The sequence below is a fragment of the Squalius cephalus genome (assembly GCF_949319135.1).
Source record: "Squalius cephalus genome assembly, chromosome: 9".
NCBI classification, from domain to species: Eukaryota; Metazoa; Chordata; class Actinopteri; order Cypriniformes; family Leuciscidae; genus Squalius; species Squalius cephalus.
The window spans coordinates 14552204-14569518 of record NC_137130.1 but is presented as its reverse complement, the minus strand read 5'-3'; the positions used below and the strand labels follow the sequence as shown (position 1 = coordinate 14569518).

The 17315-nt window shown below is 37.5% G+C and overlaps 1 protein-coding gene across 1 annotated transcript in view; it reads left to right on the top strand.

The window, feature by feature from the left end:
• Window positions 1-17315, top strand: part of itgbl1 (integrin, beta-like 1) — a 45879-nt gene that overhangs the window by 21597 nt on the left and 6967 nt on the right. The window contains exons 6-8 of the mRNA XM_079882435.1: window positions 3460-3600; window positions 4211-4357; window positions 11687-11803. Of these exons, the coding sequence (XP_079738561.1) occupies window positions 3460-3600; window positions 4211-4357; window positions 11687-11803 (405 nt within the window). The remainder of the gene's footprint in view (window positions 1-3459; window positions 3601-4210; window positions 4358-11686; window positions 11804-17315) is intronic.

Below are 17315 nucleotides of genomic sequence, written 5' to 3'. Positions count from 1 at the left end.
TCATTTTCGTGGATCCATGTGAATGGGGATCGTTTTGACAATGGTGTCGTCTGTACGCTGAAAACTCTGAAAAAAGGAAAAACGTCTCAGTTTTAAGCATATTGTTGTCGTGTAAACGGACCCTAAGACATAGAACTTTAGGCCCTGTTTACACGTGAACGCTCGCGGGTGAAAACGTAAAAATATTTTAGCAGATGTGCCTTTCGTTTAGACGGCGACAGCGTTTTTGGGGCTTAAAAACTCAAAAAAGTGAAACCACCCTCCAGAGTGGAAATCTTAAAAACGCTCCACCGTCGCGTTCCCGTCTAAAGGGTAAAAACCATAGACGGTATATAAACTGGACACAGCGACCCCATAGGTTTCAACGGAGAAAAGTGAAGTCAATTAGAAGCTCTCACTTCCTGATGGCTGACCGTACTGCGCAGACTCAAACTGAGCTTGACGACGTAGATGTGACGTGAGCAACCTGTCTGTCTTCTAGTAGCTGTGCCAAGAGAAATATGAATCATTCCCTTCCGAAACTTGCAGAGACGGAGAGTGTGAGTAGGAGCTGTCCATGAGCTAGGAGCAGGAGCAACTTTTGCTAAGTATTCTGATTAATTACTTTGTCATTTTGCCTCCACGTCCCCCTGATTGCCCGTGAGCTTCTCCTCCTGTCCATACGGTCATTTCTCTACTGTGCGACAAAGAGCCGCGTGGTTATGACGCAATTGTTAGCCTATTTTTACAAAAACTGCATCTACGGGGCCATAACGTAAGATACAAGGTAATGGAGCCTTTTATACATTTTCGTGTTTTTTTGGAAATAAATAATGGACAAATGGAGTCTTTAAACGCCTCAGATGTAAAGTTATTCGCTGTCAAAGTGACGCCAAAATGAATGGGAGTCAATGGAATTCTAACAGCAGGTGATGGTCTGCTAATCAATGACGGCGCCCGGGGAAGCTTCAGTGTTTTCCGGAACACTGCCCCCCTGGTAAAAACGCAAAAGTCTGCTAGACAGTGAAGGTTGTACCAGAGCCCATCTACGGAGAGCCTGCGCACTCCCTATTAAGTCCTATTGTACCGAATTTTGGTTGTAGTTCCACCAGAGTTCCACTGGGGGCGATCGCCCATGAGTGCAAAATGAATGGGAGTCTATGGGGCTAGACGGCTAAATTTGTCTCTTTCACCCGATTGCAAATCTCAGATTTGATTGTAGGTTTTGCAAGTCCAACATGGGTTATCGGTCGAAAGTTGAATGAACGAGTACTTATGTCCTTTCGATTTCTTACAGGTTGAGTTGTTGTTGCCCATAACACGCTAGCATTCTGCTAATGAACGCTGATTGGTCAGTGAAGGACTGATTACGACCAGAGATACCGCTTGATGGCATTGTAGCATCCGAAGCGGGACCAGAAACAAACAAAACAAAAACTCTTCTAGCACGTGTATTTACCTGTGTCAGCTGTGTTGTCGATGCCTCGAGAGAAAAGAAAGTGCAGAGCGCGAAAGCACCAAAGTGACTGAAGGATTGCCGTAAAGCAGTATCTCTGGTCGTACGATGTGTATGACGTCATTGACACTTTAAAAGACTTTTTAAAGCAAATAAGTAACTCTAAAAAATCGAACACCCATCAATGTGTAATTTCTTTGCATCTCCTTTCGAATACAACATTCAAATTACTAGACAAAAAATGATATCCTGAGAAAAGTGGATTTTGATGGGTATAGCTCCATAGACCTCCATTCATTCTGCACTCGCCTGCGAGCGCCCCCGCATGGACAGAGATGTGTTACTGCAGCCAGTCCAGAAACCGGAAGTAACCAGAGAGTGCCAATTCTCTTCCTATTAGCAGAGAATGTCTAATAGGAAGAGAATTGGCACTCTCTGCTTACTTCCGGTTTCTGGACTGGCTGCAGTAACACGTCTCTGTCCATGCGGGGGCGCTCGCAGGCGAGTGCAGATTGAATGGAGGTCTATGGCGAAAAACCCTCAAAATCCACTTTTCTCAGGATATAATTTTTTGTCTAGTAATTTGAATGTTGTATTCAAAAGGAGATGCAAAGAAATTACACATTGCTGGGTGTTAGATTTTTTAGAGTCACTTATTTGGTTTAAAAAGTCTTTTAAAATGTCAATGACGTCAGAATGCTGACGTCATTAGCAGAATGCTAGCGTGTTATGGGCAACAACAACTCAACCTGTAAGAAATCGAAAATAAATAAGTACTCGTTCATTCAACTTTCGACCTTTAACCCATGTTGAACTTGCAAAACCTACAATAAAATCTGAGATTTCTCAACGGCAATCGGGTGAAAGAGACACATTTAGCCGTCTAGCCCCATAGACTCCCATTCATTCTGCACTCGCCCGCGATCACCTCCAGTGGAATTCTAATGGAACTGCAACCAAGATCGATACAATGGGGCTAATAGGAAGTGCCAAGGCTCTCCATAGACGGGCTCTGCTATTAGACATTCTCTGGTTGTACGCAGGCACGCGGACTTGGTGTTGTTGTGTGGCAGTGCTTCACATTGCCACCTAGCCGCCTGGAGTGCATACTACATCGAATTTCACACACTTTTGCGTCACCATATGCACGCAGATGTCCCTCCCATAACGCTCGTCTAAACGCAGAATAAAAAGTGATAACGCAATGCCACACTTGCGTTTTCTCTTAAGATCGTTTCCGTGTAAACATAGCCTAAAACATAATACAAAACCCAGCCAAACAGAACACAATCTCAGAATACCCGTTACAATCAATTATCAAGTCCATATTAAATATATCAAAAGTGACAGCAAAGACATTTATAATGTTACAAAAGATTTATATTTTAAAGAAATGCTGTTCTTTTGAACTTTCTATTCATCAAACAATTCTATAAAAAAATATTAAACAGCACAACCGTTTTCAACATTGATCAAAATAAGACTAGATTATTAGAATGAAGGATCATGAGACACTGAAGACTGGAGTATTGGCTGCTGAAAATTCAGCTTTGCCATCACATGAATAAATTACATTTTAAAATATATTCAAATAGAATACAGTTATTTTAAATGATAATAATATTTCACAAGATTACTGTTTTTACTGTATTTTTGATTAAATAATGCAGCCTTGAAAGAAACTTCTTTCAAAAACACAAAATCTTACCAAACTTTTGAACAGTAATGTATTCAGTAAGTATAATTTTTAATTAGAAATGTTGACTTGAGAAAAGCTTGTTTGAAAGATTTGAAAAAAAAAAAGTTTCAAAAAAGTTAAATAAATGTTGCATTAGTTGTGATAGATTTTTATATTTAATTGTTTGAGATTTTTGAGCTCCTATAAACGGTTATATGAACATTTCAAGAGTCACACCTGTTAGTAAATATGATTGTCAATGTTTGACTGCATGAATGACTGTCAATGGTTGACTATGTGAATATAATAGAAAATACTTTACTATTATTTCACCCTGTCTTTGTAGGCACATGTGTCTGTGGCGAGTGCACCTGTTATGACGTGGATCCCTCAGGAGACTGGGGTGACATCCATGGAGACACCTGCGAGTGTGACGAGAGAAGTTGCCATGCCATGTATGACAGATACTCGGATGATTTCTGTTCAGGTGAAGCACTAGTTGAAACATTTCTGTCAAACTTCCCGTTCTTATTATCACATTTGTGTTGTATATATTAAATGTGTAACCCACATGTCACTCTGGCAGTGTGTTTCCAAAGAAAAGTGGTTGAAATGTTCAGTTTTGGCTTCATCAAACCCCCTCAAAAGGAAATGGTTCACATTCCAAAATCCAGCAGTGAAAATACTGACGTTGCTGAAAAAGAGGACAGGGTGGAACTGTTTGATATCCGTTCACTCCACCTATCTGTGATCTTGCATAAACACAGGCCACATGGATTATCCTGAGTTGAAGAACAACAGATGCATTTCAGAAACATTTCAACATCTGTTTTAATGCTTGAGGAATGACTCTGCGGCCATATGCGAGGGTCGCTTCAATCTTATGTTTGCCTCAGAGGGGTGTGTACACAATTCATTTTTACATTCATGGTCAGCCAGACCTGTGAGCTGTGCCCTTTAACTTCAAATCCATAAACCGACACACATACACCACCGATGTATAATCTTTGCCTGTATCTAGGACAGCTTCAGGTAGAGCTTCAGTCGATCGTTCATCCATTAAAGGACTCTAAATCCTGCTATGTGTCTGTTTGAAGGTCACGGCCAGTGTAACTGTGGCAGGTGTGACTGCAAGGAAGGCTGGGCTGGAAAGAAATGTGATCATCCTCTCTCCTGTTCGCTGTCTGTGGAAGCCAGTCAGAAAAAGTGTCGGGGAACCTCCAGCCTGCCTTGCTTTGGCAGAGGTAATTAAGTCTAGTGTCTATTCATCTGTGCCAAAGTGGGTTCTGTCTGCAGCGTTTCACAGATCCGAGGTGTTAAATTTGTTGGTCGCATGGTAGGCCGGAGGACTCTTAAAGGTGAAGTGTGTAATTTTCGGCTCTCCTGATTAGTCACTCTGACATGGCATGATGCAAAGCTTGAGCGGAAAGATCAATGCTAAAATTAGCAATACCGTCAATTAGCATGCCAGTCTTAATAGACTGTTTTGAATTAAACATGTTGTTACATACATAATGTTGTGGCTGTATGCGTCATTCTTCAAGGCCTGCAGTTTAATTGGAAACTGTGTTTCAGCAATGATTATAAGAAACCAAACATCTTAATGCTAATCTCAGAAATAATACAAATACTCAAAACAGATGCAGGATGATTTCTGACAAACAATGGATTTTGATAGAGCTGTGTGAGTCATTGACTTTTACTTCTTTGGATAAATTGTTTGATTTATTTCAGATTATTACATTTCAAAACATTTGGCTATGGTAAACCACACTTTAAAAAAAGTTATTTGTACTTGATCTGACCCTTAAAATGACTTTTGTTAGTGTAGCCTAATGTACTGTAGTCAGGTTCATTCAGTCACATTAAATATACATTTTTGACCAGCATATTTCGATGTTACCACATGAAATGCAATGTTAGTTTACCTGGAAAAAAAAAAAGGTACAGTAATTGGGGTTATACTAAAAAGATTCTGCCACTGTTGGAGACCCCATATTCATTTAATATGTTTTTTTTTTGTAGTAACAGTGGCATTTGGCAGGCACCTTACAATTCTAACCCATTTAATATATATTTTTAAAACAAATTGCCACAATCATTACAGTCTCATATGAATATGTGGTTACAATGGTACTTTTTGTAATGGGTATTGTGAACTTATAGTTTGCTTTAGGTGGTAGTGCTGGTCTGTACATACTGTCTTTGCATGAGTCTTTTTAGAAAGAAAAAATAAGTCAGAGTAGATGAATCAGAACTAGTGTGATTGTTCTGAGACAATGCTATTTCCATAGTTCCCCCTGCATAAGAAAGTGAAGGGCGATAATAATAGTCCTGTTTCACTGAGTGAGGTGATAATTTAACTTTAATGGAGCCTGCGTTCTGTGCAATTGTTTTTTAAAGGACTTCCACCCCTGTGCTCTTTTTTTATACTCTAGCGACATAGAGCAGATCATATAACTTGACTCATTTTAAAAGTAAAAAAAATAAATGGCTTTTGCTGTCATGGCTGGGTTGAAAAAAGAGTACACATAATTCAGTACACAAGCTGTTTGTTTTATAGTGCTACAGTAAATACTGAAAGCTAGACTTGTTTTAGACAATGTCAATGATGATTACATCCAGCGTACCTAAGAAATACAAATGTAAAAAATGCAGTCTGGAAGAATCAGATACATAGTAGCTTTTGTGCTTCATCCCTCAAGGCTTTAGCTCGGCATGTTCTCTCTCTGAAGCACCTGAAATAACACTGAATCTGGCAGCAAGTCTTGCGGTGAAACTTAGAAACAAGTCTTTAAGTGAACCAGATGCATTGTATTGTTCTGTTCTTTAAAGGAACATAGAGAGTACGATGTGAGTTCTGTCTCTCTAATAAAAAAGAAATGATTAAATTGTAACAATGTCACTAAAATTAATTAGCCTAGCTTGAATTGTTTCAGCTGTACCTTTAAAACATCTAAAATCTGCTTCAACCAAATGGTGGGTTAAATTGTGCACAAGCGCAATAATTAATTGGCAGGAAAATAAAAATGAAAGATTTCCTGGAAGGAAGCCAGTTATTTATTTAATTTATTGCAGCACTGACTGAAGTCAATTTTATAAGGTATACCACTATGTAGGCTATTCTGATTAACCCTATAAAGCCTGCTGTATTATATGTGATGCCCACATTTCTAAAAGGCTTCTTCTAAAAATTATCAATATGAAAAAAAAAAAAGAAATGGTTGTACAGTACACAATATAATACATGCCTTCTGTTGTCTGATTTTTGCTTTTGTGATAAGTAAAATGCATGTTAGTGTAATTCCAAAATCTTCAGGTTGTGGCACACATGTCTTTTTACTGTAAAATTGTTATATTGTTTTGTAAAACTAGATAAACACTTACTGGACTGAAGCAACTTAGGTTTGCTTGATTATCCTTAAATCACATTTTTTCAAATATGATACTGCAGCTTTTGAGGAACATTTATTTGTACATCTCTCAATAATAATTGTATTGCGTTACTGTATGTGTTTTACCCCACGCATTTAAAACTACAGAGCTTTGTTTATAAAAACTAATAATTCAAACATCATCTTACTAAGATGTATTATTGGGAGTTATAGAGTGACAACTGATATTTATATGCATTTTTTATAAGTAGTCTATAATAATTTTATAGAGATCACATTGATTTACATTACATGCGATCAGAATTTCAACGTAATTTTTGGCCATTTAAATATCAGCAACTGAACCAAATTGCATATTTCGAGTATGAGCTCCATATTGTCACTATATCATTCATATTGTCACTATATCATCATAGCCAAAAACGAGCCTGATATATAAAATATGTTTCTCAACAAAAACACATATATAAACTTTTTTAAATTAAAATCTTGATTTTTAAAAAATATGTATTTTGTCTAAAGGTGCAATAAACTCGTCAACTTAAAAAAAAAAAAAAAAAAATTCTAACTATTATTTCATATGTCAGGCTTTACAGGATTAAATGCTAGTTTATATATTATATTAATAATTATTCTTGATTTAATTATTAATAATCAAGTATTTGTAATGTATTATATTATACATAAAAATAAAGTGTATAAATCATTAATATTTCTTTATATAGACCAGTGCCTGATTCTTTTTTTAAAGTGCTTTTAAAAGTATGAAATGGATTTTTTTTCTTCCACACAGCTCAAGATTGTTGCTAATGAAGAGCTTGGAACTGTGGCACCAACCAATCAGCACTGCAATGCCATCATTTTCCTGCAGCTCCATGGTCTTTTATTTACATGGCATTTACAGCTCAGGTTTTTGGTTCAAAATCTTAAAACCGTGTATACTTTGGACCATTTTCAGTCTGAGATTTTAATGCCCAAGACCAGCCCCAGCCCTGCACTTTCCGCGTCCCCTGTGAAACTGTCTTTATGTTGAAGTGGTACTGCCGTTCTGTGACTTTACTTTATTAATTCAGCATCAATAATCCATAGATTCCCTGTCCCTTCGTACAGTGAGCAAGTGCTTTGAGACGTGGCCAGCAAATGATGATTTATACATCTGTTTACATAGAATTTCACCCATGATTGGAGCTATAGGTCTGCTTGCTGCATCCATTATCCTGACAGCAGGTAATAATCAAGGTTTCCTCTGTTCTTAATTCCATTCCCACAATTAAGAAGGGCTGTCATCCTGGCTGAATCAATTCAACATTTACACAGTGACATGGAGAAGCCCCATATGAGGGATTCCCATGCCACATGGCAGTTTGCTTGGGATTCGTGAAGTCTCCGACTAAAAATAGATATCTTGATGTTTTAAATCAGGCTTGTGCTTGCCTCATTTAGTTTTTCCTAGTTAAGAATGATGGCCATCATCACTGCCAGTGACTTGTAGCAAATGGACACAGAGAAAGCAGGATTCAGTAGAAAAGCTTGTAAATGGTTTTGAGAGGAAACAAAGAGCCAGTTTAGCCGGTGAAAATTGGGAAGATTTCACGTTCTCTTAAGCCTGGAATATCCTCCAGGAAACACCTGTTCTGAGAGTGTTTCTGCTGAGGCTGGAAAACCAATTTCAACTGTAGAGAAGTTGATTCTTTTGTGAATTTGTCAGCAGTTCCATTGTATATGATCTTTAGGTCTAACATTTGGCATTTCAATGATATCTGAAAGATGCTTACTGTATGGTTGTATATCCCGCCATTTGAGAAGCAACAAATGAGTGATTGCACTTTTTTTTCTTTTTTTTTTTTTTTTTTTTGATAGCACGGAAGTTACTAAGTGTTGGTTTTTACACTATTCATTAGCTCACTAATGCACTCTATAGATTACCGTGCAGAGCCTGTATGCAAAGAATGCATCTTGATTAAACATGCACAGCAGCAATCATTCAACATTCCCAGCCATCTTACAGGAGAGGGAAAAGAGGCCTAATTTGCCACGCAGATGTTGACTGATATCCAGTGTGTTGTAGGAACTGCTTGGTGTGATGAGCGATCTTTAAAGCAAATCAGCAGAATTAGGGCTGATTGCAATCACTTCCTCTGAGTTTAATAATGGTGGCCTTCTCTGGTGCACAAGGACCAAGTGGTGCTCTGCATTGAGAAAGAATGTACTTTCTGAATGTGTCCAATTAGTATGGATATGCTTATTTATATTTATATGCATGCTGTTGAATTGTGGGTTGAACTTTCAAGTCAAGCAAAAAATAAATGAATATAAATACATGACAAAAATACCTTATGCTATAGAAATGACATTTTCAAAACAAATATGTTATATAAGTGAATTATAGTTATTGGTTTATGAATGTGTTGCATGCAGAGTGCTGTGTCATTGTGGTGGTCCTTATGGCTGCTAGTGGGCAGCACCTGAAAAGTGGACTCGAGATGCCTTTAAATGTCACATCTTAACACAACTCACACTGTCCTCCCTGACCTTTCATTCCCTGTTCTGATTGAAAGGCTTCCAAATGCTATGTTTCAAAATTGTCTGACAGAAGTGAAATATTGCAAAAGAAAAAGTGGTAAAGCTAGTACTTCTCCCCAGATTGCTCTATATTCAGAATCAGCAAATGATGAGAAGTGGTGCATTAGGAACACATCAAATATTAATGCCTCTTAAAATGTGGAAAGCTGTATGTAGTGACTGTAGAGTATTTTACTTTATTTTCTAAACAAAAGTAGTTCCAAATGGAGCCAACAAAGGATCTGATATGCATATCACAGCAAAGGATCTGGTATGCAAATCAGTTAATCATGAATTGAATGAATTGCAAGCGTAAATTATTTATTGACTCGCTCATAAAGACCTAAAAACTCTCTCACACCTGAATGAATCCGTGTTTTTGAAAGAATCGGTTGAATAAATGAGTCAAATTATTATATTATATTATTATATTTTTATTCTTACTTTCATTTTCATCAGACTTTCATTTTATATTCATATATACAAACCTACATGCATTTGCATCTAAAAACCTACTGTGAAAAGGTCCACCTCTGGTTCTATGTGGCTTTTGACATTTCTTAATTGCACTTTAAAAATCAGACAGTGAAAAACTTCGTCGCCCCCTTTAGCACCCTCGGAGTCTCATTTGCATGAACCTCAGTATTTGGCAGGTTCATGCTTCACAGGACACATCAGGATACACTCAGCACGACTCCACCACGCTTGTCATTTAATGTCAGAGCTGGCAGTGGTCTGTGCAGCTAAACACTGGTGTCTTTACAAGCCTGATTGTCCTTGTCAAGTTTGTGGCACAAGAGTGATAGAGTCTTGGCATTCATCATCAACATTCTTTCCAGATATGCCAGAGAATAACTTCAAAATGGCTGTGTCCCAATTCTCATTTGTCATAAAAAGTAGAATTAGTGTGTCCTACATTGAAAATAAGCATTGCAAAGGTGGATTTCGTAAGTACACTCATAAAAATAAAGGTTATTTATTGGCATCTATGGTTCCATGAAGAACCGCAAACATCCATGGAACATTTTCATTGCACAAAAGTTTCTTTATAATGGAAAAGAGTTCTTCAGATTATTTAAAAGTTCTTCACACTAAGAATTTTTATTTTATTTTAAGAACTGTTTCTTGAAAGGTTCTTTGGGGAACCCAGCATGTTATTTTAATGGCATTGCTGTGAGATGAAAAAAAAGACACCTTTTGGAACCTTTTTTTTTTGGCTATAATATCACGCACAAAACCTTGAGTCCCTGAGTTTTAGGGCCAGATTAGCGCCAGCGCAAACTCTCTTTCGGCGTTAAAAAAACTACTGTCAGGATTTACTAAAGACATGCAGTGAAAAGGTGTGGACAGGGTTATTTTTGCTGCTGACCTAATTGCATATGCATTCGTAGAAGTTGCCCTTTCAGATGCAAAATAAGTTTGTAAATTGTGACATAACCAATATCTACTGAAAACTGCTTAACAGAGATAATATGATAGAAGTCCCAGTCTAACACAGAACAGCTGGTGCTGCTCCCTGTACAGCGTTTACTCTAAAAGCTCATCCCAGGATTTAAGCACCATGGTCATAAATTTATAATAATGTAACTCTTAGAGATGAATTAGGGGTCGAATTATTGGAAATTGATGATGCTGAACCATTATGATGTTTAACAATTTAGAGCAACGGGGCTTTTGTCTTGGCATCTGCAAAGGCATGGCTCTCTAGAGAATTGAACTTGCCGGATGGCTGTCTCTCAAATATTGTGAAGGAATTAAATGTTTCGATTCGGACCAAAGCTCAGTACATGATCAGCGAGGGAGCCATTAATCACACTGAAGCTGCCAGCGCTGCTTTCTCCATGTACGCACACATAATGCTACCAGCCACTGTGAAAGCATATGGAAAATATATACGCTTTCTGTTTAGTGCATCATGTGTTTCATATTTTCTGCATAAAGGTATTGAATAATGTGCAGAATCAATTTAGTTTAGTTTGTATGATTACTTGTACATTTTAACTCGTTGAGCTCCACTTGTTGCAGACAGCACAGTTCTACATAATTTGGTACTAGTGATGGAAAACGCTATTAGAGAAGTGAAAATGAAAGGAATAAGACTGAAAAGACAGGTGGTTAGTCATTAAATGTTTTTATTTACATGCTCTGAACACTCTCTTGCAGCTTAGCATGCAAGCTTAAGGGAATGACGTCACTCATGCTAATCGATAAAGGAAAAGTGTTTTGACATCACCAGTTACCGTGGCAACGGCAGTACGCAGCTTTTATCTGCATGGCAGGCTGAGAGGTTGTCAGACAGGGCGTTGCTTTGTTGTTCTCCTCGCCTGCACGGAGCTGGAGTTGTAACGGCTGTCAATGTCAAACAACGACAGTGCCACTTTAGCAGACTAATGTGCTCTATGATAAGCATAGACTGAGGCACTCTGTGCTTTTCAATGCAATGAGCTTTTCAGTTGACCTTGATAAGCCAAATTCAAGGTGAAATGTAGTTTTTAACTACCTTCATACAATATCTTGATAATAAAATGGCAAAAATAGCCACATATGTTAGATTGGATTGAGTTTCATTCTCATTTTTTGCTTTCTGGCCAGTCACAGAGTATTTGTGTGTTTCAGGGCAGTGTTTGTGTGGCCAGTGCACTTGCCACCCACCCGGAGATAAACGCGTTTATGGCAAGAACTGTGAGTGTGACAACAGGCAGTGTGAGGACCTGAACGGAGAGATCTGTGGAGGTAACACACACAAACACACACAGCAGGACAGATAAGCATAATGGTGCCATTGTTTGATATCTCTATGGTGCTGGTCTATGAAAATCTTATGAAAAACTGAATGGGAATTGACCATAATAATGCAATCCATCATTGGGGCTTCCAACAAAACTCTCACCGCAACGTATGTGTTTTTCTATAATCATAATCATGTAGAAGCTTGTGGGTTTAAACATTAACCTATAAAGACTCAGCTGACTGATCAACACATCATTCAATCGACCGAGGGCATTGACATATTAGGTCTATATTTTTATGCATTATGATGGAATGTAACATACACTTACACCATCTGACTTTAGGGATATTGATAATAAACACTAGGGAACTAATCATGTTATACATGGTTCTGCCAAGGCAAGTAGGTAATTAATAGAGAATCAGCATCTATCCTGCCTTTCATGGCCACTCTCAGAACATACAGATTGGTTCAATACAGGTACAGAGGTGCACCTTTTATTTAACAGAGTTAAACAAATTAAAAAAAAAAAACTCAAGTCACATGTTTTCAGTAGGCTATAATTGAATTTGGATGTGAGGTTGAGTTGTTAACCATCCTCAAACTTTCACTTTGACCCATTTAGGCAAATTTGCAAATCAGTTCTATACATGACAGGCGAACCGTGTAAATAGCAAATCATAGTGCTCACATGATTTGTCACATGTATTTTGCCACACTTTAGGACCTCTATGAGAATGCAATGAGCTAAATCAAATCAATTTGAAACCTTATTTACTGGTGTTGCTCTTGGACATTGTTACTTTTAGAAATAGTTTTGTATTATATACTTACTATTTCATGTCATATTTCACTTTTTTATTTATTTATTTATTTATTGCTTTTTACTGTTAACTAAAACTGTTAATTATTAACAGTTAATTATTGTTTTTGTGTTGTTGTTTTTTTTCATTTAAATGAAGATGCACTTCTCTGAGAATATATCCCTTCTACAAACCTGCCAAAATGATAAATTACAATTTTTAATTTAATCCTACTTCTCTGAGAAGTTTGCACTCTTGTTTGAAGGCATCTAGGCACAGAGCGTTGACTTGGGGGAAAGTTTTTTGCCGAGGCCAAATGCTCACCAATTTAGTCATTTCATTTTAATTGACATTTTCTAAGACTATTTGCTTTTGGACGGCAGCTTGAATCATGTAGATCACAGTATGTACTGTACTTTAAGATGAAGAAACCACAGGAATATTGACACTGGAAATTATTGACAGACTTGTGTATTCTTAGAATTTGCTGACATAGAAACAGACTTTACAGATTCTAGTAATTACATTATTGGCTAGAAAGCAATACTAAACAAGATGATTTTCATACCCTCCTGCTGGGGTTGTCCGGTCATACCTGAGCAGTGAGCAGATCTGTTTTTGTGCATGTATACGACTGTTTCATGAGTGCTTGTCCAGACAACATTGTCCCTGAGGCCACATAGCTGAGATATGTTGCCACGACTTTCACTTATTAAAAAGACTATTGCTTTCAGTTTCTTCTCTATACTTACTTTCGGGATTTCAGCCATATACAGTGCTAATACCTGACACAAAATACTTTTTTATTAATTTATTATAAAAAACTACTACAATGTATTTGTACACTTAAAGGGATAGTTCTCCCAAAAATGAAACATCTGCCATCATTTACTCAGGCTCATCTCTGTCCAAACCTGTAAAAGTTTCTTCTGTGGAACATGAAAGAACATATTTTGAAGAATTGTTTAGCCAAATAAAAGTTGGTTAAACCAAAAAAAACAAACAAACAAAAAAAAAGTTTTGGTTACTGTTGACTTCTGCTGTATGAAAAAAAGACATTTGTTTAAGTCACCATAAAATCAAAATTGACAATTCTTGTTTTTTATGGAATATTGCAGTATTTATTATAAATGTTTTATCTGTGCACATCTGTTTTTAATTTTCCATGTGCTGTTACAAAGGACTGGTTAAGGTGACATAGTTACACATTATTATATTCCCAGTTATCAGCAAATAATATATATCTGCCACCAATATAAATGTTTATCTGTCAAACTGTTATCTATTCTATAGCAGTGCCATTTGAGAAACCCCCCTGTGAAAATGTGATGATAGATGAGCACAGCAATTTCAACAATGGTACACGTCTGTATATTAAAGGCCCACTGAAGTGCCTTGGAACGCGCAGCTTTGTATGCTGTGTTGATGTCATTTCCACTGAAACACGAAGCTAAGGCGGGGCATATTGAATGGCTCCTCCCCCTTTTCAAATAGCCAATAGCGTTTAGTTGACCTCACAGACTGCAAGTCGTACTTGACAGCACCATGAAAGCGAATCCGAGCGCTGATGATACGTTGGATTCAATAGTAGAGGTGTGAATAAATTCAAGCCATTTCATTCTTAACCAACGTACAGTTGGAAAATGGAATAAAACTCGAGCATTTGAGTGACCGAACATACATCTCTAACCTATATTGCTCCGTGACGTGTCAGCGCCGGTTGCTTTGGCCAGGTGGTATTTATAGTATAGGGGGCGGGACGCTTCAGATTCTAGAGAGCGTTTGATTGGACAGAAGATGTGATGAGAAGCTAAAGTCCACGGTGATGTCATAAAAATCCGTGATCCATTTTAGCGGAAGTGAGAGACCATAAGTTTGAATCTCCTAAATGTGAATTTTGTCATTGTTTTGGAACACACCAGCTTTTTCATAAACTTAAGGCTAACATTCATACTAAAAGCTAAAAAAACGGCATTTTGATTTCAGGGGGCCTTTAAGAACGACATTACTCCTCTTTTGGTGGGGATACAAATTTAATGCTGCTTCTTTCTGAATGCTTACTGTGTTGTGTCACTAAGCGACCAGCCGCCACAGCTCGGCCGGCTGCCCTTGTGTGGGCCAGCCCTAGGAGATGTTTAAATATGTATAGGGCTCGGGACTGTGACTGCCTGAGTCACAGTCAGACAGATGAGAGTGCTAACAGAAGTGAAGCGTGGAAACACGCCTTCCCTCCAGCTCTCAGCTCAGAGAGACAGCCGTCACACACACTGATGAAACGTTCATCTCAGCTAATTGCATAGATGGTCCTGCAGGACTGAATTGGTGTTCAAATGAAGGGCAGCCTTCAGATACGCCTTGCCTATCATGGGATCTTTAGCTCTTGAGAAGCTATTCCAGCTGTATTAACATGAAAGTGTTTTACTGAAATGCAGGATCATCAATATTTCAGATTGGATTTATATAATTTTATGAGGCACTTGCCTGAGAGTTTAGGACTAGGCTACATTCTTTGGAAAATATCCTTCCAAAGATAGGTGTGAGAAGCACCGTGAATTCAAACATGCCCACACTCGAATTGCATTTACAGGCGGGATAATGGGGAATCGCAGGTGCGCTTTAATTGAAAGGACTGGGGTGCCACTCACCAAAGCAATTAAATGCTCTCGTAGGCTGGCTGATTGAAGCAGTCAAGCATGTAGCTCTACCAAGAGTGCATCAAACTTCAAGCCTGTATACCATACACCCACAAAATAAACGAGTTAGAGAGAGGAAGACAAAAGAGCCACACACAAAAATATTTTCTTGCAGTTATTATAAGGTACAGTCGGAATACACTGCCACTCAATCCATTTATTCTAAATAGTCACTACAGTGCCTGTTCTGTTTATTTAATCAATTTGCCATTTCATAACCTCCTAAATAAGTATTTTATTAGAACTCAGTGTGTAAGTACAAACATATTTCACAAATGAATCTCTGTTGTGATTTGGCCCACTTTGCACATCCTCTGCAACAAATATTTCCTCCCAACTGTATAAAATAAACTTTTAAATTGGGTACTTTCATTCCTATTTTGATTTGGTGTTCCAATTTGGTTAAAATCACCTTGCACAAAATGAAACACACACACATTTATAAAGAATAGCATTTTTAAAATGTATTAAATACAGCAGAGCTTGTTCATAGAAGTCCATATCATGACTAATGCTGCCTTCACATGTTATCGGAAATTTCCTACTTAACTACTTAAAACCTAACTTAAACCTTAAGTCATAATTACGAGCTTGTCGAGTTCAAGTGCATTGTTGTCGGAAAGAACAAGTATCATACACCAGGTTTATTCTTGTCTATTTATTGGGAAAATCTTGTTAAAGCCTAAATGATATAGCGTCCCATTCATTGACAACCATTTATAAATTCACTGTGATAATTTCAGTCATTTTTCACAGTGTATAAAACTTACAATACGCTTTAAATGAATATTCATATATGTAAATAGGACATATACATTAACGACAAGACAATGCATTAGCTATTGGGGAAAAAATGTAAAAGAATACCAGTCACAGCAGCAATCGTTCTCCCCTCCGCCATGTTTAAAGTTTATGGCACACCCAACTCGGGATCTTGGGTATCAATTTTGAACTAGGAAACTCGTATTTACGATCATTACAATAGCATGTGAAGGTAGCATAATATGCGTCAGACATTCAGTAAACATACTGAGCACTGAAGAGAATGTTCAATATTGTCTGTCTTTTCATTTTCAGGCACATTCTTTTGTTTGGTTTTAATAACACATTTCTGCCTTGCCAGATGTAGTCTAGGCTAGGGGAATCCCTTGTTTTTTTCTTTGCCAAGCACTGTTCCAGAAAGTAAGTAAGTCAATGGGTTTAGGAGTTGTTCTATCACAGTGAGTCACCAACTGCTCTTTAAAGATTAAGGGAAAAAACACAGTTCAGCTTCAGTGAACATTTGGTTTCTTTGCAGCCTACGTGAAATAACGCCCATGCACAAATCTCCCGAAGTGACGCTCTTGTAAATGCCAAATAACCCGGTCCATAAGTGATGAGGACAATTAAAATGACAACTTTATAAACTTTATAAATTATGACTCCAACCACTTTTTATTATCAACCTGTTCATAGCTAACGTAAGTATGTAAACACTACAGATTTTCAACCCATTTCAAGCAACTTTCCCTTTAAAAATTGGACATGAACGGCCTCTCAAGTTCAATTTATCACTGAGAAGCTCGGGGATATGTGTGTTATTAGTTAAATAGCTATAAACATGTTGACGACTTACTACCATAAAGTGGTTGGAGTACTAATGCATGCAGGCTTGTTTAGCTATCGTCACCTATGTATAGGCTACAGTTTTTTGGATTTTAACACTATCATGACTGCCTTTGTTCTTAATGCTGATACAAACATGACTGCAACTGTGATACTGTTTTACAGTTCAATAAACACAAAGTTATATTGAGTAACTTACATTATATACACAATATTGTACTTACATACTGTCTATTTTTCTCAGCCAATGAACATCCAAACAAAGTGGAGCAACAGACTGTAGTGGAGTTCCAAAATGAATCTGTGGTTTTGAACAAATCTTCAGTGAATTAGTCAATGGCTCACTCGATTCGTTCCTGGACAATTCAGTGTTATGAACGAATCGGTTGAATAAATGGTTGAATGACTCATTC